The 23,539-nt window shown below is 38.6% G+C and overlaps 1 protein-coding gene across 7 annotated transcripts in view; it reads left to right on the forward strand.

Moving 5' to 3' along the window:
• Nucleotides 1-17,305, forward strand: part of LOC119654172 (innexin shaking-B) — a 473,792-nt gene extending 456,487 nt beyond the window's left edge. For 5 of the 7 annotated variants that reach the window (XM_038059356.1, XM_038059351.1, XM_038059352.1 and 2 more), the window contains exon 7: nt 14,648-17,303. In XM_038059356.1, the coding sequence (XP_037915284.1) occupies nt 14,648-14,840 (193 nt within the window). In that variant the 3' untranslated portion in view covers nt 14,841-17,303. Of the gene's footprint in view, nt 1-14,647 lie in introns of all 7 variants that reach the window. The other 2 variants (XM_038059347.1, XM_038059349.1) reach the window with 2 other exon arrangements.
• Nucleotides 17,306-23,539: the final 6,234 nt, after the last annotated feature.

Consider the following 23,539-nt stretch of genomic DNA (forward strand, 5'->3'; position numbering starts at 1 on the left):
CCTTAGCAGGCGCTCAAAACGAATGGCCTGGTAATTAAGCGACCTGATGCCGATCAGATCGCTTCCCCGGCTCTCCGGGCTTATCTGCACGAGGAAGTGCGGCAGGATTTGTTTTTCCAAAACGGACCTCCTCGTACTAAACCGTGACACTGAGAGGAACTTAACCTCAGTTCCCGTCTCCCGGAGCATTTTGAGCACCTCATCGGGCTCTTCCTCCGCATCCAAGCCTTTCAGAAGGAAGGTTTGCACCTTCTCTTCCTTTGGAGTGTAGGTGAAGTGAGGAGCCTTCACTCGCTCGAGGACCTCCCGTGCTTTTTTGTAATCTGCAATTTTAATGCATTTGACTTGGGCTCTCTCGGCCCCCGTCTTTTTAATAACAAAATTTGAGAGCCCCGCGCTCCTATTAATTAGAGTGGCTAAATCTCTACCACCTAATTTATAAACATTAATGGGGGGCACCCTTTCCCCCTTTTCTTTATTTCGGGTGCTAATTGTATCCCCAGTCGGACCATTTTTTAAATTTTCACTAGTACTTGCATTATTTTTTAAATTTTCACTCGTACTTGCATTATTTTTTAAATTTTCACTCGTACTTGCATTATTTTTAACATTATTTAATATTTTTTCTTGAGTTTTGTTTTTTTTCTTTAATTTTTTGGAAACATAGACCAAAAACTCACCCAATTTTCCATCTTCACTATTGCAACTTGCCTGGTTAGCATCCTCTTCTGGGACATTTCCATCGCCACTGTTGTCGCCGGCTCTCGTATCGTCTGCTTTACTGCTCTCTATGTCCTCCATACTGACAGATTCGCTGTCGAGAACTTGTTCGCCCTCAAGGCAGCCCGGTTCCTCCATGATTACAAAAGTAGTCGAAGATAGCTTAACCTTTTTTCTGGCTACCTTTGGAGACGGCGGGCCCGCCTCCCCAGCCATTAGCTGCTCTGTAAGCTTTTCATTTTTTTTTATCAATGTTGTCATTTGCTTTTTGAAATCTTCGAGTGTCTTCGCCAGCTCGCCATTTCTCCTTTCAAGATTGGCTATCCTCACTTTGGCAATTTTCAAGTCTGGATCCTCCTCGTTGCGGACTCCACGACCGATCCGAGTGCCCCTAGGCCTTATGGTGGGGGGCCGGTCTGGTCCGCCACCCGCCGGCGGCTCGCCGCTCATTCCCGCCAAGCCAAAAAAAACGAATTTTTTCTCAAAACTTTTTAAGGAAAAGTAACTTAGAAAATAACTCAATAGTAAATTAGTTTCAATTAAGTTTTAAATTATATATTATTAATTAAGTAATATAAATATCTTTTTATATTCTTGATAAAAGTTAATTTAATTTCAATTTTAAATTATTTTTATTAATAATATCAATTTGTAGACACGTCCGTTCTCTACAAATGTCCTGCACTATGTGGGGTAGTTCAGAATAATATGCCCAAAATGTTGTCAGTTGTAATACAATACCTGTCTTATACTTTTGAATTTTGAAAATGAATTTAATAATGATGAAATGGGAACTTCACTTCAAATACCTTTTGGAGCATCTGGGCAGACTCAGACGTGGCAATAAACAGCACCGATTGTGATTTAATAAGTGCAATTAGACTCTGCTTATGACTGAATTCATCATTATTAGTTATTACTAAATTTCCATCCGCTCAAAATTAAACATATCTTTCTAAGAGCTCTTAAGGGCGGAACCATATTGGGAGGTTTTCAGAATCCATTTTTAACGTTTTGTGTGAAACACCCCTTATTAAAATCGATTCAATGTCTGTCTGTTAGTCTGTCCGTCTCTCCGTATGTGCGTACGTCAGTATGTCCATATATCAGTCTCTCATACCCGAGTTACTCGGAAACGGCTGAACCGATTGTCACGAAATCTGGTGAGAACATGTGGTCTATGCGCGCCTATACAGTGGCGCATTCTGTGTTAAGCTTGAAGGGGCATACATGCGAAAGCGGGGTGTAATTTTTTTACGCATGATATGGTCATGTGAAGTGTCAAATGAAAGTGCTCGAATAGTAATTTTCGAAACTAATCTCAATCCCGATATAGGATGAAACATAGGGCTCACAATGTATGCACCAAAAAGTGAAACAGGTCTCGTTCGCAGAACCTATCCAACCGAAAAATCTGAAAAAAAAATCACAGTGAAGAATCCATATGAAATTTAGGCCTCAAAATACGTCCGGTTCTGATATCTGCACAAATAAAGTAAATAATAGTATGTTACTATGTTTTAGAAATTGACTGCAAAACGCCCCTTAACTTCATCGAAGAAGTACACAATTTGGTATCAGCATAGGCGATAATATAGGACATAATACTGAAGGCAACCCAACTATTATTAACAAAGTTATAGAAGGTCGAAGGTTCGCATTTCAGGGAAATTTATTGCACCCTAAGACGTGTATGACATCATCATCGTATAAAGTGAACTTATATGAACGGCAGGGTCCATGGGAACGTTTTTCTTTCATTTTTAAGGTTTTGTGTAAAACAAAACCTTATTAAAATCAGTTTACTCTCTGTCTGTCTGTCCGTCACACGCTTTTTCCTCGGATACAGTTATAGCGATTGACACCAAATTTGGTGGAAAGGTAGGAACTATGAAAACTCACGCATAAAGTGAGTTATATCATTCTACCTCGCATTTGAAGAGGGGGCCCCCCACACATGCAAAAGGGGAGTGTACATTTTTTTCTTCATCCAATATAGTCATGTAGGGTATCAAATGAAAGGCCTCGATTAGTACTTTCCGGTCTTAGGTGCGAGGGGTCAAAAGTGTTCATTTCTTTTTACGGACTCATTATCAGAAACTACCCAACCGAAAATGCTGGGAAAATGAAGAGGCTGCCACTATATGCAGCCTGGCTTCGAAATACCTTCCATACTCTGTTCAAATAAAGTTAATAATATTACTATATATTACTATAATTTTTAATAATTGGCTGCAAAACCCCTCTCAAGTTTTTTCTAGCACCGCGAAATTTTTGTAACAATATAGGGTTTTGTGTGAGTTTGGTGAAAATCGCACTATTACTAACAAAGTTATAGTAGATCAAATTTGTTGCTTCTTCGCAAATTCTAAACTTTGAATGTCATTATCACCTGAATGTGAATCATATAATACATGCATATATAACGCGCTAGGTATTAACGGGACAAATGTCTTTATAAAAGAAATACACAAAACCTTTCATATCTGAAGCGTCCAGCTTCCGGTTTCCCGACTTGTTTGCTTTTTAGTTATTTGCACATGAATATCAATTACTCGACGGAGAGATGTGCATGTATATGTATGTGTAATCAAGCTTGCGGGTAGTAACCAATTTACGCATGTGTTTTTGTGTGTGGCAGTAATCGACAATGTTTCTTTTTAAGGTTTGTAAACACAAAACCTTATTAAAGTCGATTTACTGTCTGTCTGTCTGTTTGTCCGTCATACGCATCTTTTTTTCCGGAGACGGTTGTAGCGATTGATACCCGATTTGGTAGAAAGGTAGGAACTATGAACGCTCACGTATATAGTGAGTTACGCCCTTTTACGTTGAATTTAAGGGGGGGGGGGTCCCCATATATGCAAAAGGGAGGTGTAAATTTTTTTTCAAAAGGGAGGTGTAAATTTTTTTTCATCAAATATAGTCAAGTGGGGTTAGTACTTTTCGAAGCCGGTCTTGGTTTTGACATTTGTTGGAAAGGTGGGGAATGCGGGGGTTGAATTTGTTTAACGCTTCCGTTCTCAGAAACTAGTTAATCGAAAAATCTTAAAAAAGTCAAGAGGTTGCCAGTGTACGGTTCCAAGGCCCCAAAATACCCTCCATACGATACCTGTTCAAATAAAGTTAATAATAGTACATTACTATAATTTTAATAATCGGCTGTATAACCCCCCTTAAGTTTCTTCTATAATCACGAAATTGCAACAATGTCGGCTACATCATAGAGCGTGATCCTACTAAATTTAGTAAAAATCGCACTACTACTAACAAAGTTATAATAGGTCAAAGCTGTTGCTTCTGTATACCTGAAGCGCCCAGCTTCCGGTATCTCGAAATGTTTTTTTGCACAGATCGTTAGGCTAGCTACTCCAAAATACACTCCACATTTCAAAGCGAAATTTGTGATCCCTTAGATTTTACAGGGGTAGAAGTGAACGGTTATCGGGTACAGGCTCAGAGTGCATTGCCCAGGAAGTAGTCGCTTTATGTCCTTACGACTTCTGGTAGTTTTTCACATTTGCGGGAAGTCTAACTCGTTTCGACCATTATGAAATTTGGATTTATGATTCTTTACAAAATTACGAAGAATATAAATGAACATTTGGGATGATACCATATTTTAAAAGATGACATTCTTTGCATAATTAGTAAAAATCGAAATACCTGGCAAACTTTTTATTTGGATTTTTATTTTCAGCTGCATTCAAGTTTATATTCTTAGGAAATAAGTAAGTGATGCAAAACTAAACGCTTTTTTGGTTTCAGATAAACATTGGAGTAGCTGCAACTTCCGCAGATTGCGAACTCTAGTTACGACCTCCAGTGGAATATTTCGGCGTAACTCTTTTACTCAAACTTCAACTAAAGTCTCAAAAGTTGTTCTGAATATGACTAATATAATGTTCAAATTTAATTGAATTCCGAATAATATTTCTGACTAAAACCAAATCCCAAAAAACGCGCATGTTTCCCCCTTACGTGCCGAACAAGCAACAAGCGGGTATTAATATATATGTATCTACAAAAAAGCTAAAATTATGCATTTTTTCGAAATGTATCAGAGATCTTGGCAACGGGGATAGTAGTGTGGTAACAGTTGAACTTAAGGGAATTCAAATGCTCTCAAAAAGTAAGCGCTGCATCACTAATATCTAATGTAAGGTGCAGTGCTAGTTTTTCACTCAATATTCGCATTCGATGAATTTGCGAAAAAGCGACCAAAGTAGATCTATCCACTGTCGCAGATAAGAAAGTTGGATTTTTTTTTTTGGAGTAGGGTAGGTGAATGTGTTTACGCACAAAGTGTTGGACCCCCGCAACAGCACGCTGGCGGACTACCAGCTAAATACCTCCCTGTCATCAGAGAACTAGCCTGGAACCGTTTGACACATTACTTCGTTCTAGCCCTCCTGCTCTCCCGGCTTTGCGAGCCTTCAAATCAGGGAACTTTCTGATTGTTGCAATCAGCGCCGGTGCACCCAATATGCATTAACCCTAATCTTAAATTTTGTACCTAAAAAGAACTAAAGGCAGCAGGGAGTATTGCAAATATAGAATAAAACTCTGACATTTTCCAATCAATTAGACTTTCTCCCTCCCAACTGCGGGTATCGTATTATTATCTCTGCATGAGGAATTGAGTTAAAACTCAACTATGTCGAAATTTATACTAAACTAGCCAAACCCGCTATATGTTGCGCTGCCTATATACACCTGCCTCGCACAAATGAACCCATTTGCATTTGATGGTATAATTGTTCTTGCACTTTGCACTGAGCTGATTCCAGTCGAACCCTCTGGGAAGTGTCGCTCCCACGTAATTAAAGAGGGCAATCAGACCCGAGCTTGCAAGAGACTCATATCAAGTAGCTTTTGCTACAAAGCCCCACCGGAAGGAACCTGGTATCGTGGAAGGCGTGAGAGCCCTTTAAGAACATATGCTCCAGAAGAATTCCCCTTATGGGAGTTTCATGTTCGTTGTGGTTAAGCCCATATCGCGAGCTGCATTGGATTTCCAAATATACTGTAAAAGTGTTTTAATTGTTCAGTAGCTTCAGCAATATACGCTAGCTGTATCGGGTCAGTCCGTGGTCGCAAATTGACTTTACCAGTGGAATAATCCATAACAGGCATTTTTTTTTCTGAAAATTGAAAGCGCGGTAATTGAAGCACAATGTAACCAATGAGAACGATGAAATCGTTGTCTTTATTGTAGTTGAATGTTGTTTTATTGAGAAAGATTCTTTTCGTAATCCGTAATCCTGGATAAATTTTAAAATATGCTAATATGCCATTATTAAGTTTGTTTGAGCAGATATCGGAATGTGATTTATTTTGGGGCTTAGATTTCGTGTAGATGCATATTTACGAATTCCTCCTCTCTCTGAACGGTTAGTGAGAACGAGATCTTTGACTTTTTGCGGCACATATTTTAAGTCCTCAATCCACTGTGTTTCACCCAATATCAGGAATTAATTTTTTTTTTCGGAAAGTACTAATTACGCTCATGACTATATTCTGTGGACAAAAAATTTTACATCCTTCTTTTGCATATATGGGAAGCCGCCTTAAACCCAACTTGAAATGACGTTACTCGTTGCATGTGAAATATTTTTACAAAATTTTGTGATGATAGTTGTAGTCGTTTCTGAGTAAATGGGGGGTGACGAACGGACAGACAAACAGAAAAACAAACAGACAGGCGGACACTGAATTGATTTTAGTAAGGTTTTGTTTCATAAGAAACCTTAGAACATCAGATGAGTTGTTCTTTACCATGAAGTATACATCATAGAAATTTAGCAAATGAGGAATTGTGCCAATCCAATATTGATCTTTCGAAATCATAGAAAAGAAAGAGGACGTGCGTATAAATGTGCTATCTTTCAAATAGTAGAAACAAAAAGATTGCCACTTCATTCAAAGATTGTGAAACACACTTCACAGAAGCTCTAATGGCAATATCTTTTAGTATGTAGCCATGAAGGCCGTTATTTTCAAAGGCTTATAAAATGAGTGTGTTGTGAGACTACAAGTTCGAAGGCAGACCCATAAACATCAAGCTCTCGCTGTATACTACCAAAAGAAAGCAAAATTCTGCTCTATAAAATAAATATGAATCAAGCAGAAAAAAGTTGTTTAGGTCCAACGTTGGATGCCATTTGTCAACTGACCATCTTTGTTGACTATGGTCAACAACGAGGGCAGACCTATCCCAAAGAAGTGAAAAAAGTGCATTAAGTCGACGTTACATATTCGCTACGTAAGTGAACTTCCACTGATGTCTCCCGCCGAAAGGCACTTGCAAGCCTCTATGCTAGTTCGGCTCGAGAATACAGAAAGGTCTTTGCGGGAACTTCAGTCTTCTTCACGACATGTACATATAACTTCCCATGTGTTATAGATCGGGCGTTGTGATCACATCAAAGCCTGAATTTAAAACAAAATTGGGAAAATCTGCTCAAAGTTATCAAAATTAAAAGGAATGTTCCCACTCTACCTAGACACTTCTCGGCAACATAATTATAGTCCTAAGTGTCGTTTTCCAAACTCCTAAAGAAAAGCTTTATATGCATTGTGTGTAGCTTCGTATATTCGAAACGCCTACGTGTTATTCTGCTTGTTTTCCCGATACCGCTGAATTGTTCCTGATCATTACCATCTGTGACAATACCAACATTTTCCGCAAATCCGTTTGGTTCAGATATTTCCCCATCATTCCATGGTTATAAACTTTCGGTGATAGCTTCGATGGCATTAATGTGTAAATGATCTGCAGTATGTTGAACTAGGAAGTCATTTCCGAATTCATAGTGTTTTGGGTTGACTGCTGTTTGGTCAACTTGGACATTTCTCAAACGGCTCACAATTATCCGCTACTGACATTGATTTTGTCCTTATCTTCAGCTTACAAACTTTACCGGCAGTTATGTTTCTAGTTTCGGGGTGTTGTTGGATAAAATTGTATTTTCAGTTTCTAAACAAAAATAGCCTTATTCTAGAAATGAAGCTAGTGGACAGTATATTTAATCAGTAGCGTTTTTTTCTAATTGGGTTCACACGTGGGTTTAGTAGCTAACTTCGAACTGTCTTAAAAACCTGATGTAAAGTTTGTGATACTATTTGCGGTATCCCCGGAAGTTGACTTTATAGTAGTTACAGCAATTTTTTAGCAATTCAATGCAGTATACACTATAATCTTAGAAGTTTAGGTTTTAAAATTTTTCTGAAGGTTAGCTGCCGAAAACCACCCCTATCTTGCTTAAAGTGATCACATTTTAGCCCCTCATTCGTGTTTTTCGGCAAGTTCCTCTTCAGAGTTCTCCAATAATTGTATTTTAGTTTTACCAATAATCCTGATTTATTGACCAGTAATCCTAAACGAGTTCTACTGTCTAACATATCAGCAGAGAAGTATGGCAGTGCTTTCGGCTTGCCCAGACTAGCCGATTCGAATGTTGCTTGGCGCAATCCAGTGAATCCACTTTAATTTGAGGAGTTTCTCTACATAATTCTGCCGTGGACCTTATTTTTCTTCGCAATGCTAAGAATACATGGTTTGGTACCGATGCAGTAAATGTGACCTTTCGGAGCCACCGTGTGGGCGTTGCTTTGTCACAAAATGCAGAACAAGAGCAATTTGGTTAACGGAGTCAATCTCATTGCAACCTGTAAAACTAGAAAACGGTAGAATACGGTTATGAAAATTGAATGTTTCTCATTGGTGTTATTTCTGGAACTCATCTCGTCACTGATATAACCAAGAGTGTATTGTAGTTGTAGTCGGTATTTAACTATTTAACTAGTAAATACGGGTAATTTTTTTGAACCTGCAATGTTAAAAACTGAAGATGTCACTATTGATAACGAAGTTACAGGGTTTCTAGGAGTAATCTCGCAGGAGCGCAAGGCAGTTTTGCACGAAACAAACCCTTATAAAAATCAATATACTGTCCGCTTGTTCCTCTGCCCACAACCGATGTTATTTCTGATATTGGGGCAAACATAGCCAAGTAATAATAAAAAGATCCGATCACAAAGGCGTTGTCCTTCTCTCAAATGAAGTCATCTCTGCTATCACGCAGGTCGCCTCTCCAGGTATTGTTCTACGCAACATGCTCGAAGTGAAATTAAGCGATATGCAGCTCCCATTTTTCTACTACTTAGTTTCATTTCCAATGCATCCGCTGACACTTGAGCTGCTTATAGTGTGGTTGAGCTGACCATCCTTGAAACAGGGAGGCGACGGCTCAGCTTTGGGCCACCTATCTTGGGTAGCATTCTCGCCATCATTGTTCCGGTGTTAGAAGTTCTAGTTGCTGCACCCGCCAGATATAATTTGAAATTTAGCCTCTGGTCGATCATCATCGCCATTAACGGCGCAATAACCGGTATCCAGGCTAGGCCTGCCTTAATAAGGAACTCCAGACATCCCGGTTTTGCGCTGTGGTCCACATATTCGATATCCCTAAAAGCTGTCTGGCGTCCTGACCTACGCCATCTCTCCATCTTAGGCAGTTTCTGGCTCGCCTTCTTTTTCTAAAATAGATATTGCCTTTATAGACTTTCCGGGTGGGATCATCCTCATCCATACAGATTAAGTGACCCGCCCACCGTAACCTATTGAGCCGGATTTTATCTATAACCGGACGGTCATGGTATAGCTCATAGATTTCGTCGTGATGTATGCTACGGAATCGTCCATCATCATGTAGGGGGCCAAAAATTCTTCAGAGGATTCTTCTCTCGAACGCGGCTAAAAGTTCTTGCTAAAAACCCAAGTCTCCGAGAACTACATAAGGACATGGCTGGCGAGATCATTGTCTTGTACAGTAAGGGTTTTGACCCTATGGTGAGACGTTTCGAGCGGAACAGTTTTTGCAAGCGGAAATGGGCTCTGTTGGTTGACAACAACCGTGCGCGGATTTCATCATCGTAGCTGTTATCGGTTGTGATTTTCGGCCCTAGATAGGGGAAATTATCAACGATCTCAAACTTGTAGTCTCCTATCCTTATTCTTCCCGTTTGACCAGTGCGGTTTGATGTTGTTGGCTGACGTAGCCACCATATATTTTGTCTTGCCTCCATTGATGTGCAGCCCAAGATCTCGCTCCGATCGCCGCATGCTCGATCTGGATGAAGGCAGTTTGTAGGTCCCGGGTCGTTCTTCCCATGATGTCGACATCGTCAGCATAGGCCAGTAGTTGGGTGGATTTAAAGAGGATCGTACCCCTCGCATTTACCTCAGCATCACGGATCACTTTCTCGAGGGCCAGGTTAAAGAGGACGCTTGATAGGGCATTCCTTTGCCGTAAACCGTTGTTGATGTCGAATGTCTTAAGAGTGATCCTGCTGCTTTTATCTGGCCTTGCACATTGGTCAAGGTCAGCCCAGCCAGTCTTATCAATTTCGTTGGGATACCGAATTCTCTCATGGCCGTTCACAATTTCACCCTGGCTATGCTATTATAGGCGGCTTTAAAGTCTGGTCGATCTTGGCTTGAGCCCACCCTGGGAATTTATTATCTGTGTCTCAACTGTAATCTTCATAGAAGTACTGTTCCTTTGCTTAGTGATAAGTACTACTTCCGTTTGATGGTCTTCGAACGATATGCCTGCGTGCTCCAGCCAGGACTTAATGTCGCAAACTGTCCCATTGGCGTAAATCTCGACATCTTCAAAAAGGTGTGCAACCGTCAGCCCAATGTCGACCGCAAAGCCGATAGTGGCCACGCCAGTACGGAAATCTAACGTTAGCACCCCGTTATACATAATTATCCAGAAGAGCGGTCCTAGGACGGACCCTTCTGGAACTCCGCATATTGTTTGGTATGATTTAGGTAATTCATCTGAATCGCAGCATAGTAGCCTTTCAATAAAAAGTTGCCAATAATTCGCGCCAGGTACTAGGCCCTCTCAATTTAATTAGAACCTTTAGTATTTTGCTCCATTTTGCGGAATTGAAGGCATTCTTTACGTCAAGTTTTATGATTGCACAGTATTTGTCCTCTTCGAGAGCAGCTGAAATCAACATGTTAACCGCATTGGACGTAGACCTATTGTAAATTATTCATTCAAATAATTTGGCAGTATTATTTAGATGGCCCATCAGTCTGTAGGATGAAGGTTCACCCATAGTTTTGTCTGGCTGGGGGATGAGAATCTGCCTCTGCTTTTTCCACACTGTTGAAAATGCTCCTCCCTTAAAACATGCGGTAAATACCTCGGAAAACATACTTGGGGCTATATTCACTACTGCCCTAAGGGCTTTGTTGGGGATACTATCCAAGCCAGGAGACTTACTTTCTGCTATTTTCTTTGCAGCTTCCAGGACCTATTCCTCCCTTAGTATTGAAATTTCGAGGATTCACTTGGATACTAGGAAGGCTAGCGCTATTCACATTTTGTGGGAAAATGTTCGTCTAGCTAGTTAGGGCAAGTAATTGATAGAGAGCATTTGCCTTTGATTTAACAAATCACTGTTTTCTAGACACCGCCCCAGGGGTGTGAATCAGCTTCCTTATACAGCCGCTTGAAATGTTCGCCTTAACTTCTTATTACAGGCAGATGCAATTTTTTCCGCGCCTATTTGTGTTCTTTATGTAGCTGCTCGCATCCAGGTGTGTTTCTGTTTCATTGACTGCGTATTCTAGCCTTCAAGTAGATCTTGCGGCATTCTCCAATTTCAGGGAGGAAGGAGGGAATTCGATGCTCGTTTCTGATAACCAGTACACCCTGGCATGGGCGAGTCGCATGCTTATCGTAAGTTTTCGTCAATCTGGGAAGCCCTATCATTTGCATTTAATTCCAGCGTTGTGTATTGCAACAGGCTGTCTTTGAAAGTTTCCTCGTCAAACCGGTAAACTGCTCATTCTACAGCTATCTTCCGAAGCCAATTTAGTTTTGTAAGTTGTTTGATTTGGAAAATTATAGCCTGATGGTCGCTGTGTGTGTAACTTTCACTAAAGTGCCACTAGAAATCCTTGGAAGTGTCACTTGTCATGTCGGCCAAATGGGACATCCATCACCGAACCCACTTTCCTTCTTCGGGAAGTATTGACGCATCAAGTGTTTACTAGAACAAGATTGAGACCAGTAAGAGCTTTAAGTAATACACGCCTTCTTGCGTTCGTTTCTCGGCTGCTCCAATTTCAGCCAATACATTAAAGTCGCCAGCTATGATTTTAGGATTGCCGTCATTTACATCCCTCGCTAACCTCTCTACGATTGATTGAAACTCCTCTCTCGTAAGCCTTGATGTCGCATAAAAATTGTAGATATATATTACATCGCAATTATTAGCAATGTGATCTTTTTTCCGCATTTACGAGGCAGCTTCCTACAGTTTTGGGCCTTGTGCGCAAACTCTAAACAGTCAAAGCATCTTTTCAATGAAATCTGCTGTTATAACCGGCAGACGACCCAAGCAATCCGGACTTCTTTTCGCGGCTTCAACAGGTAGATTTGTCAATGTAGTCTGCGTGCCGCCATGCGCCTTCCGTAGCCATAATCTCCTGAATTGACTGAATACCTAGCTGGGAATGCAGAGCTTGACAAATTTCCTCTTTCGTAGTAATTTCGTATGTGTCCTTAGATTCAATGGCTACTTGATTTTTATTCAGTTTGACTGCCATTTCCCCAGTGACGACTCAATTTTCTTCTGCAGGTCTGCTGATTTTTCGCTTGGTTTAAATTCAAACAGTAAGTAGTAAGACCTCTCAACGATGATAAGCGCTCTGGGTTGGCTAATTTTCTGCAGCTTTCCCTTATGTTCGACTTTAGTCCAAGTGGGACCTTCAATGCCCTTTCCATATTTGGGAACTGGTAGTCTTCCTTTGGGCAACTTGCTTTACCTGGTTCAGGAGATTCTACATCCCCATTAGACTTTCTCAATTTTTTACGGGGCTCCGGAATTTCTTTTCTGCCTGATGTAATTTCCATTGCTGCATCTAAAATGGTGCTGAAGCTTCTTCTAGAGATAAGAGTGTCCTTGGCGTTAATTGCACCGCCGCAGTCTCTGCTGGCTTTCGTCTTTCTTTAAAATATCTTCAATCCATTGCGTACTTTTGTCCTTAAGTCCATTCTAGACCCGCAATGTTGCACTAATACAGGCTATAAAATGAGGCAGCATACTGGAAAGTTTGGTAGAAATCCTACAATTTTTAACAAAGTTACAGTGGGTCAAAATTGGCTGTTTAGTACTCCTGAGAGATAAAATGTCAATATCACATAGAATGCAATATCGGATATGTTCATCGGATAAACACTACCAGCTATATATAAATGGAACCATAATGTACCCAGATATTCACACATAAAAATTCAACAAAACCTTTCATACCAGAAGCCCCGAGTTTCCGGTTTCCAACTTTTTGTTTGTTTCTTTTATGCAGCATAAATTTATAATAACATACATAACATTACAATAGCCAATGTGCTCCTGCCATGTCTTCCTCATCCGATACTGCTGGTGCAATTCATTGCAGTTCACCCATACTCATTTCCCATACCACAGATGAAAATTTTCATGTCAATAATAGTATTTAATGTGACTATAGCCAAGGTGTCACACAATCAAAACGTTGCGATCGATCAATATTGATGAAAAGGCAATAATTTTGGAATTTGAACCCCCAAAATCTGTTCGCACTACCTCCTGACGCATTATCCTGCAAAGTTGTAGCCGCTATTTCGCAGAGCTAGAATCTAGAACAAAATTCAGGAACGGGACAAAAATCGAAACTCTAGAACATATGGAAACCTTTGCATATTTCGTTTGTAGGAATTATCGTCAATGCACCTGCAGGAACATTATCTTTAAATTATAATGTTGAAAAATATTTGATTCAAAAAACGCAAGAAGGACTAGACTCAGGACACTTTGGGGCATATTATAATGCCTTTGCCCCCACACGTTCCGATGCACCAGTTCAGCTACTGAACCGTTCCGGCTCTACCAATATGTATTCGTATGGCACGGGCTTGATCCTGCTAGCTACCATTTCGCTTACAGAATTCTTGACAACGAATAAAGCGCATTCAGTCACGACATAAACCATACTCTGAAAATCTCAAGATTGGTTGACACTGAAACGACCATTAGTGGCTTAGCTTCGAAGTACGCGAGGGAAGCTATTGGGAGAGGTAGGTACAAACGGGAGCATTTACTTTAAAGAAGGACTACGCTGAAATCGCGTCGCAAACCATATTGACATCTTCAACCGGACGCGTACCGACTAGTGATCATGTTCCTTTCAGACTGTTTCTATCAAATCAACGCTTGTTACTCATTTTGAAAGTTTTGTGTGAAACAAAATCTTATTAAAATCAGTTCAATATCTGTTAGTCCGTCTGTCTGTCTGCCCGCTTGTCACATAAGATGTACTCCGAAACAGCTGGAGCTATCGTGACGGAATTTAGTGAGAATTTTTGGACTGTGTTGCATCATTTTGTGTTGGGTTTAAGGCGGGTCTCCCAAAAGTGGGAAAGGTAGGTGTACATTCTTTTTCACAGAATATATTCATGCGGATTATCAAATGATTGATTATATTTCTGGTAATGAATGAAACGTAAGGAAATAAGGATTCAAAATGAGTGCTCCAAAAAGTGTAACAGGTTTCGTTCTCAGAATTTATTCAATTGAAAAATCTGAAAAAAGAAACGAAGTGAGATATCTATACTATTAAATTTTGGCCTCAAATTATATCTCGTTGCGATATCTACCCAAATAAACTTAATAATAACTTATTACTATCCCTACTTCAAATGTTATCCTTGTATAAAAGCATTTATAATGAATTTCGATGAAAACGGAGCGTGAGTTTATTATCCAACAAAAAAAGGATTGAATGAATGAATGATGCACTCAATATTTATATTCATTCACTGGTTGAAAAGTATCTCTAATCATTCCTTTTTTGTTCCAGGTTAGTGCGTCGAGATTCAATAGAAACGATTGTTCGTCGTTCGAAGATGGGCGATTGGTTTTTATTATATCTGTTAGGTGAAAATATAGATACAGTCATATTTCGTGATGTTGTACAGGAATTAGGTAATCGTTTAGGCCATAACCAACATCATCGAGTGCCTGGTATAAAAGGAGACGTGCAGGATGCATGATATTGGGAGTACTAGAACTAAACCAAATATATACATGTGTAAAAATCAAGTGTAGTTATTAATAATACATTGTAATTATTAATTAAAATATTATTATAAATCATAAAACAACGAAAGACCGAAAAAATATGTCATAAAAAAAATTCGAAAGCGAAAAATCACATTTTAGTGCATTTATTTCCAATAAAAAGAAAATAAGAACAAAAAAATTAAACAAAGGAAACACGTAATGAGTTATAAAAATTTTTAGTGTTCAAATTTTTTTCTAAGGAAAACTTGATAAACAGTAAGGAATTCTAGTAGCGAAACTTTTATACAAAAACAACTAATTGAAGCGAAAATCGAAAAACAAGTTAGTTTAGACGACTAGAATAGCAATACTAACAAAATACGATAATTAATATTACAATGAACCATTTAAGACAATTTTTAATAAATAAATAAAAACCAAGAACTTATGAATAGAAAATCGAGAAAATAATTAGCCGAGGTTGAACCGAGTCGAGAAAATGTAAAAACTAAAGCGAAAATACACACAAATTATATGAATGAACCTAGAATCGTCACTGTCGAAAATCGAGACACTACTAGTAATACAAGTAGCAACACCTTACGTATATACATACACAAATATCATCCACATAACGTAGAATGATAATTATTGTAACAATAAACACGTTCTTACAAGAAAAATAGATATTATAGGGATTTCCGTCCAAGGGAATTGAAATACACAAAATAAGCATTTCTGCCATTATTTTCGAAATTATCTCTTTATATGCATTCTCCCCAGCTTAGTATTTATTTAATGTCATCGTTGTGAGATTTATTTATTATTTATTTTTTATATCAAGCGGATCTTCCAGCGAGTTTAAATTATAGTCAAATGCAGGAATGAGTATCATAAACGACGAATGCATCAATTAGATGCTCGCTTCATTTACCTTTGATACTTGTTCAAATATTATTTATTTTTTATTTATTTTATGTGAACCAAATATGTATAAAATGTCAATAAATTTCAAAATTCAACCAACAAGGAATATATTTTCGCAGCGATATTTTTGGGACCAGTGCTGTTACTTTAGCTTTTCTGTGTGGAAGTGGAAGTGTTGGGAATGAACGCGCTTTTGAGACAAAGTAAAGTATGATAACACAAAAAATGGAAAACAAAATGTCATCTATCGAGAAATCAAAATTCACTCACCGAAATAGAATAATATTTCGAACGCAAATGGTCTTCACCGACTAATGACCTGGCCTGACACTTGAAGTGATACTACAAGCGAGAGTGATTGCGGCTAAGTGTTGAGCAGTTCTTCATGGAATATGTGTATATTCTGCCTCATAGCTTTTATAGTTCCTTCTGATTAATTTCGTATCTTGTATAATTACTATGGTTTCAGGACTTAATTTTCTTATTTATAAGAGCCCTCATAATTTCATGCCTCGGTAGCTCCGTAGTTATTCAATTTTCTATAACTTCTCTGAGGCATAAAATTCATCTTGCTACGATTTGCTAGCAACTTTTTAGTCATTTGATATCAAGCTTTAGTTCTACAACTTCTTCAATGAATTTTCAAAAACTTTCATTTATAAGTAAGATAGTGAGCTTTGCATTTGTTATCTTTTCCACACATCTTCAAACCAAATAGGGAAATCTAGCAAAAGTTATGCAGTATTCAATGCCAAGATTTTTTAAAGCAAAATTTACCAAGCCAATTTGTGGATAAAAAGCTGAACTCAATAATCTACCTCTCAAATTCCTAAATCGAATTGGCCAGTTTTCAAGCTATGCATTTTTGTCTAAATGGTCAAAACTGGCGTTCTTTATCCACGATACCTCTACCAAGCCTTGACTAGAACAGTTGCAATTGTAGATGGCAAATCTGTAAAATGTTCTCGCCTCTCAATTAACGGAAAATTTTAGCAATCACTGCCAATTTTAAGTTAACTCTAGGAACTTTGCAGGTAGTACAATGGACTTCTTGTGGATTAGTTCCTCCAAACTCCAGTTCACCTTATTTTTATCTCCCATCATCTTGTTAGTCCGTTTGCCTAATCATTTCAGTGTAGTTCTTATGTTCTGGAACCTTGTGAAGTGAGCCGGCTGCCAAGATTGGCGAAAGCTTTAATGATTGCTTGATTAATACCGCGAATGTCATCATATTTCGTTGTTCAGCATTCAAAAATCTTACAAAATTTACGAATTTATATCTGATTGAAATACACTGACTTAATCAACAAAATGTTTCCCATTAAATCTATTCAGATAATTTTAATATTTGATGATTCTCCTTTTTATCATTGGTCGGTCCTGGCTTTTCTACAATCCGGTCCAAGTGTCACCTAAAAGATATGAATTTGGATATGTTACTATAAGTGTAATGCTTTCGTGTCTTTTGTAACCATGCTACTTAGCGTTAATAGTATCTATACCTCCTTTTCTTTGAAGTTAGGTATCCTGAAAACTGCACCTAGCTTGAGTAACTATACCAACGAATCACATTCAGGAGGAAAAAGAACGTACTGGAACTTTTCACATCCACAGAACCATATTAAAAAAAATTGTCAGTTCTATTGAAATATCTTTTTGTTGCTTAAAAGGCACATACTTCTTCACCCACTTTCTACTAATAATAATAATAATAATAACAATAACCTACCTATTACAGTGTCGAAGGAAATTGTACAATCTCCCAAAGCACTATTTTTCCCTTTTGATAAGTAGGTTCCCATTAGCTATGGTGATATCGATTAGCCTTATAACCGATAGGAATTTTAGACGACTTCCTGATTCTAGGTATTCAAATTTCACCACTAATATTACATAATAATAATCATGTGCAAAACCGCACAGCGTTCTCTCCTCAAAGAATACAATGTCTGGACATATCTTCTTCGTCTACTATAGTTCCCTCAATTGTTTCTGTTCTTTCTTCATTTTCATGGCCATCAATATCTACAGCAGGTTTCTAGTCCCTAGAGCGGAGTCTCTGCCCCTTTTCTGACCAGCTGCCTTTCATTCTTTTATTCAGCCTTTTCCCATTCGATGGTGAGGTTCGGCTTTCTTGAATGGCATTATATTATTTTTATAACGTCCTCCTCCAACAGGACCTGACACCAAGAGAGGTTTAATTTAGCATGGTGGAGTAACTACAACCATACTTTATTTATCTCATCCATGATTTATTTTACTAAGGATAGTACTATGCACGGTACCTCAAACCTTCCTCCTTTATCTAGGTTTAACACCGGCATATTATGTAAATAAATAGGGGAGTCAGCTCATCTGCTGCCTCATTGCCATCTAATCAAACATGAGTCAAGCACATTTCGTATATTAAGGCATATACCAGTCTAGCGTTTACCTTATTGGATCTGAGGGCATTGATAGCCGCCTGACTGTCAGGTAGGATCACTTTAATAATAATAATAATCGTTGACGCAACAATCCATATTGGATCAAGGCCTTGAAGTGTGTTAGAGCACTTCATTCAAGACCGTGGTCAGCATTGCGCTCGCCCGAGATTATTACCCTGATTTGACTCAGGTACTCATTCACAGCTGAGTCGACTGGTGTCCGACATCCAATCATGATAACAGTGGTCCTTTGAAACTTTGGTCCGCTGAAAATAGATCTTTTTGAAGTTAAAGTAGCCATATCTATTTGTGGCGTATACATATTTCCGTCTAAAATATGCTTGCATACTCATCTATTCGTCTCAAGTACTTTTTACTTGGACCAATGTCTCCTACGTCCGCTTTTTCATGGTCCGTTAGTATTCCAGGTAATCAATTGCTGGTTTAAGCAGTAGTACTAGCAGCGAATGGTACCCAGTTGCCCTGGTGCTTAGTTATGTTTCAAATTTCTTATGAATGAATGAAACTTCATTGTCATTGTCTATTCATTCAAGGCCGGCATCCCCTGTATTTTTAACTAAACTATTCGAAATTGAAAAAGAAAAGAAGTTGCCAAATGTTTACTCAATTATTTGAATCAGCTGTTTAAGATCGTTAAAATCACCCTTCTGAACTTGCACGATTGGGACATTTTTCTGTTGTTTAATACGTCCTGTATGTGTCTGTTGTTTAAGATAACCTGTTAATCTATACGAAACTATCAAAAATAGGAGTGATGGAACTCAAATAGTAGCGGTCTTACAATAATGGACTAGATGACGTTATTCACAGTACGGTCCTTGCTATACTACACGATACAATTTTAATTTTTTCGGGAATTTCTAACATAATTATCGAGCAAAATTCTTCCTCATTACATTACAAGTCCCTGTACCGTAAAAAGTCCGAACTTTATGTAAAATTTCAGAAGCCTGTATCTTTCACTAGATTTCATTTTCAGGAAAACGGAGGTTATTCTTTTATTTTTCCATTTTTTTCTTTTTGCATTTTTGTGAGTTTCCATTTTAGCTTTTGATTTATTCGGTAATGACCCTCACGTCTTGATCGAGTTCACCACTTCTTCCAGTGGTAAGAAGTCAGCTTACACGTGCTTTCAAGTCATGTTAACCAATCCCTGTTTCAGGTGATGAAATGTTTTCTCCAACTCGGGCGTTAGGACCAATGTTAATTTGGAGCTTACCATTGGCGCAGGTGACCGGTTCATACCACTATAGACCTCTCTCGTAGCGCCTTGCCAACCTGACCGCGGGTGTCGCTATTTCGGGAAATGCTGTGGCGAATTTTTACATTAATACTGAGCAATACATAGCAGAACCTGTAGCTGGCGTTAATTATACCTGGTGGGCGTTCACCACTGGGAGCCATGAAAGATACTAAAGTAAACTACAAAGGGGACGCTCTCATTATTTGCCGTCTGAATTTTCTTAAGGCTTAAGAAGATGTGCCCAAAATGTAACTCTCATCGGAAAGGTCATGTAATCTCAATTGTAGTCAAAATTTTCTTGCCCCAAAGAATGTTTCCAAAATGATACTAGCCAACGCTGTTCTTGAAACAGTAAATGCATTCTGCTAGTATTTCATGGGGCACTTGTATGGAACTGCTTGTCCACACGTAATGAGGGGCATACCCGTTTCTTTTTGGGTGAAGCCACGATAGTCGATATTTTTAACTTCGGAATAACTTTCGCCCCCCTGGCCGAAATATATATATTATTTTATGTGTTTAGTAGATATTCCTTATGACATATTTGATATGTTTGAATGCAAACCTAAAAGTCTTCACCTGTGGTAATAGTCGAACCGTAGGGCTCTGCAGAGAACACCCCAGGAGAAGTATTTCGTCTCCTACTGATATTCAGACTACAGCAGCATGCGATCTTGCCAAACAGACACTCAAGCTACCATTAAACTTTTTTCTTTTAATTGCAGCACAAGCGTTGGAAAAACAGCGAGAATTTTACTATTTGAATCTTCTTAATTTTTTGTTGCCCGAAATATTGGGCCCATCGAATTTTAATCTGCCCCATGTCTCCAATTCTGTTGTTTCGTCAAGTTATAATCAAGTCCTAAAATATGTCTCTAAAGTTAAAGATTTTTTCAGCGATACGAATTAATTCATGTCCTGTTTGGCTCTTGTAAAATTACTGTTGCGCTAAAGTTTTTGGCATATTTCTCCTGCCGCAATGATTTCGGTAGCATTTTCCAGCTCACTCCATTCCACCGAATGTCAGTCAGTATAACATTAAAATGGATAGTGTAACTTAATTAATACATGTGCGCCGGGATTCCACTAATATACACCTCGTACCTCATAGTGAATATGGATTTGGTATGTCACTCTAATGTGAAACTGATATTCTTTGCTCTCTTAGGATTCAGTAAGTTGAGACAAAATAGGAAACTTTTGGTCCACTATAATTACATCACAGTAGTAAGTTTGTTTCAAAGTTTCCAATATGATACCCTACATTCTATTTTAGATGCTTGATAAATTTTGAAATCATGTTATCAAGTTAAAAGTGCTTTTAATTGAAATTCGTAGATACAGTAGTATGCTATTATTAACTTCATTGAAACAAAGATGTACAATTTTTTCACATTTATTGGTTGGATAATTTCCAAAATTGATGGTTTCGTTGCCTTGTTGAAAATTTGTGCAGTTAAGTTAAGTGCAGTTATCTCAACACCAAGATCAACTTGAGATTAATCTGTGCCAGTGTTCTTTCTGATATAACTACAAATGGAAAACTTGGTCAGCGCGCAGGTCCGGCACCCGTATGCCATATAATCACAAGATGGAAGTGGATAGGCCATACATTAAGGAAGGGTGACAATTGCGTTGCTGGCTACGAATTGCAGTGAAAACTCTCCCAAGATGGTCGATGAGTGGGTCGCCCCAAGAACACTTGACGAAAAACAGTAGAGATGGAGTGCCGGCATCCCAGAAAGTGGTGAGGGGGAGCTGAAGGGCATTTCACTATCTATCTGTCTCTTTTTAAGAAACTGGAAATTTCCAAAAAACACTGTCCTGGATATGCCTTTGTGTGGGATTTTCAAACACTAAAACCCCCACCGACTACCACCCTGTACCGTGGAACCACTTTTAGATGTTACATCACGGAGCTAGGTTTTCTTTCTTCCATGCGTGGGGTTCGGAAACGCGCCTTTCTAGCCTCTTTTGCTTTTCGCAGCTTACCCAAGATAGTTGCAGTAATAGAATTCATCACATCCCAACCAGCAAGCTACCATTCTCCGGATAAAATTCTTCCACTGGTGAAATATATGTTACGAATTAGGTATAAATGGGCATTTGTCCCACTAAAACATTATTATGTGGAAAATGCACAAAATGCTCCATACATTAAGCGTTCAGCTTCTGCTTTCCCGACTTGATTCTGGTTTGTGTATGATATTCATCTTCTATTTTAAGCTCCGCTATTCGTCCAGTTTCATCAGCGCCTCCCTTTCAGTCGTAGCAGGATATTTATCTTATTCTCATAGACCGCTATTGCTGACCTTCTTCCGCTATCTTTGGGATTACAGACAGAGCGGCGTTAAAATAGTGATGGGGCCAACCCATAGCCTTACTTTGAACAAGCGATACTGGCGTATACTTGTTTGAGCGCAACGAAAATTCTATTTACATTAACGTCATATCGCCATTTTCCAGTATCTGCGTTACTGACTTTTCAGGTTAAAATCCTGCCTCACATTCGGCAGCAATATTTTTTTAGAAGTGTTCGAGCGTTTTTCTCAACGATTTCTGATTGTACATAACATGTACACAACAAGGATATCCGTGTATAGGACTCGTGTCATCTTTTTTATACGTAGGACAAATCAAACTATGGCTTCAATCTTCCGCTAGACAAAAAAAACGGTTGAAAGTTGAATTCTCGAATTTTCATTATTCCCAGTTGAGTCTTATTTTTAATGCAGTTACTTCTTTTATGATGTTTTTATGGGTGCTAGATTGAGTCGGTCGCTTTTGCTCTTTTGCTCCCTGAAGAAATTACTGACTTTAAAAGGAATTTGTTTCATATCTTTATGAATCATATAGAATCTGATGTCTATGGAGCATAGCGCTTTAAGCATGCCTACACAGGATGGTTGATGCTGAAATGTGTTTCAGTTTTTGCGAGACTTCCCGAGAAGCACTGTTCTGTTGCATGTGTTTCTGGGGCTATCGACTCGCCGGCTATATAGGAATTGCAAATTCCAGTGCATAGCGCAGCTAGCCTTTCCGTAATACATGACCCATCCACTCCTACTCCCGCCCTCTCATCAACACCACCACTGTCTCTCGTACATAGGGCACTGCAGATACACTATGCCCTTTCTTGTAGCCTATAAAGGGCAGGTGGAGCCCAGATCTGATTTCTAGGGTTAGTCATCAAGCATTCCTGTTTTATATTCACATAAAAGTGAGCTTTGTATTTTCCATCATTTGGTTAGGACTGAATTCATCAATTCGACTCCGGATTATTCAGGTAATAAAATAAAATATCTAAAACAGTATGCTGATCGACGGGGATCACTTGGGTTGTTGGGAATCCACTGATGCCCACGTCTCACTTCTTATCTAGACTGCTATTTATCCAAAATTTCTTTTAATATATTAAATGAAAATTTCACCGAAATTATAATTGGATTTGTACTCAAATCAATGATATATAATCTGTGATAGCAATCGAATGGCTTGAGTGATGAGTAATCACATTTTCGAATTGGAGCGTTCCTGTTGAAATCTCTTCACGGCAATGAATACCAAGCAAATAATATTAACAAGCCACAAAAGCGTAAGTAACAGCACTTGGTTAACTTGATTGCTAAATTACATTTTAGTTGAATCCATTTCAAATAGACACAATGATATATCGAAATAAGGAAGTGACTTATTATCTGTGCTGCATCGGCACAGAATCTAACATATCTAATATACTCTTTCATTTCCACTCTCCGTTCATTTGAACAGTAACAAACCGATTGAACAATCTTACAAAAATTATTTGTAGATATCATAATGTGCATCACTTCTATAGTAAAATAAAGGTGGTTCCCAATTACGGGAACTACTCACACCTACACTCAACAATCTATAAATGCATCCAATACATTAGTATCTACCGCCACCATTTGTGGATAAATACGTTCAACAACCATTTAAAGGATAACTCAATATAACTAGGAAGTAAATAAAGGAAAATTAATAATTACGCTATATAAACCTAGCATCGGCTTCGAACTGTTGATTTTGTAAACAACAAATTTTACTC

This window comes from Hermetia illucens, chromosome 4 (assembly GCF_905115235.1).
Source record: "Hermetia illucens chromosome 4, iHerIll2.2.curated.20191125, whole genome shotgun sequence".
Taxonomy (NCBI): domain Eukaryota; kingdom Metazoa; phylum Arthropoda; class Insecta; order Diptera; family Stratiomyidae; genus Hermetia; species Hermetia illucens.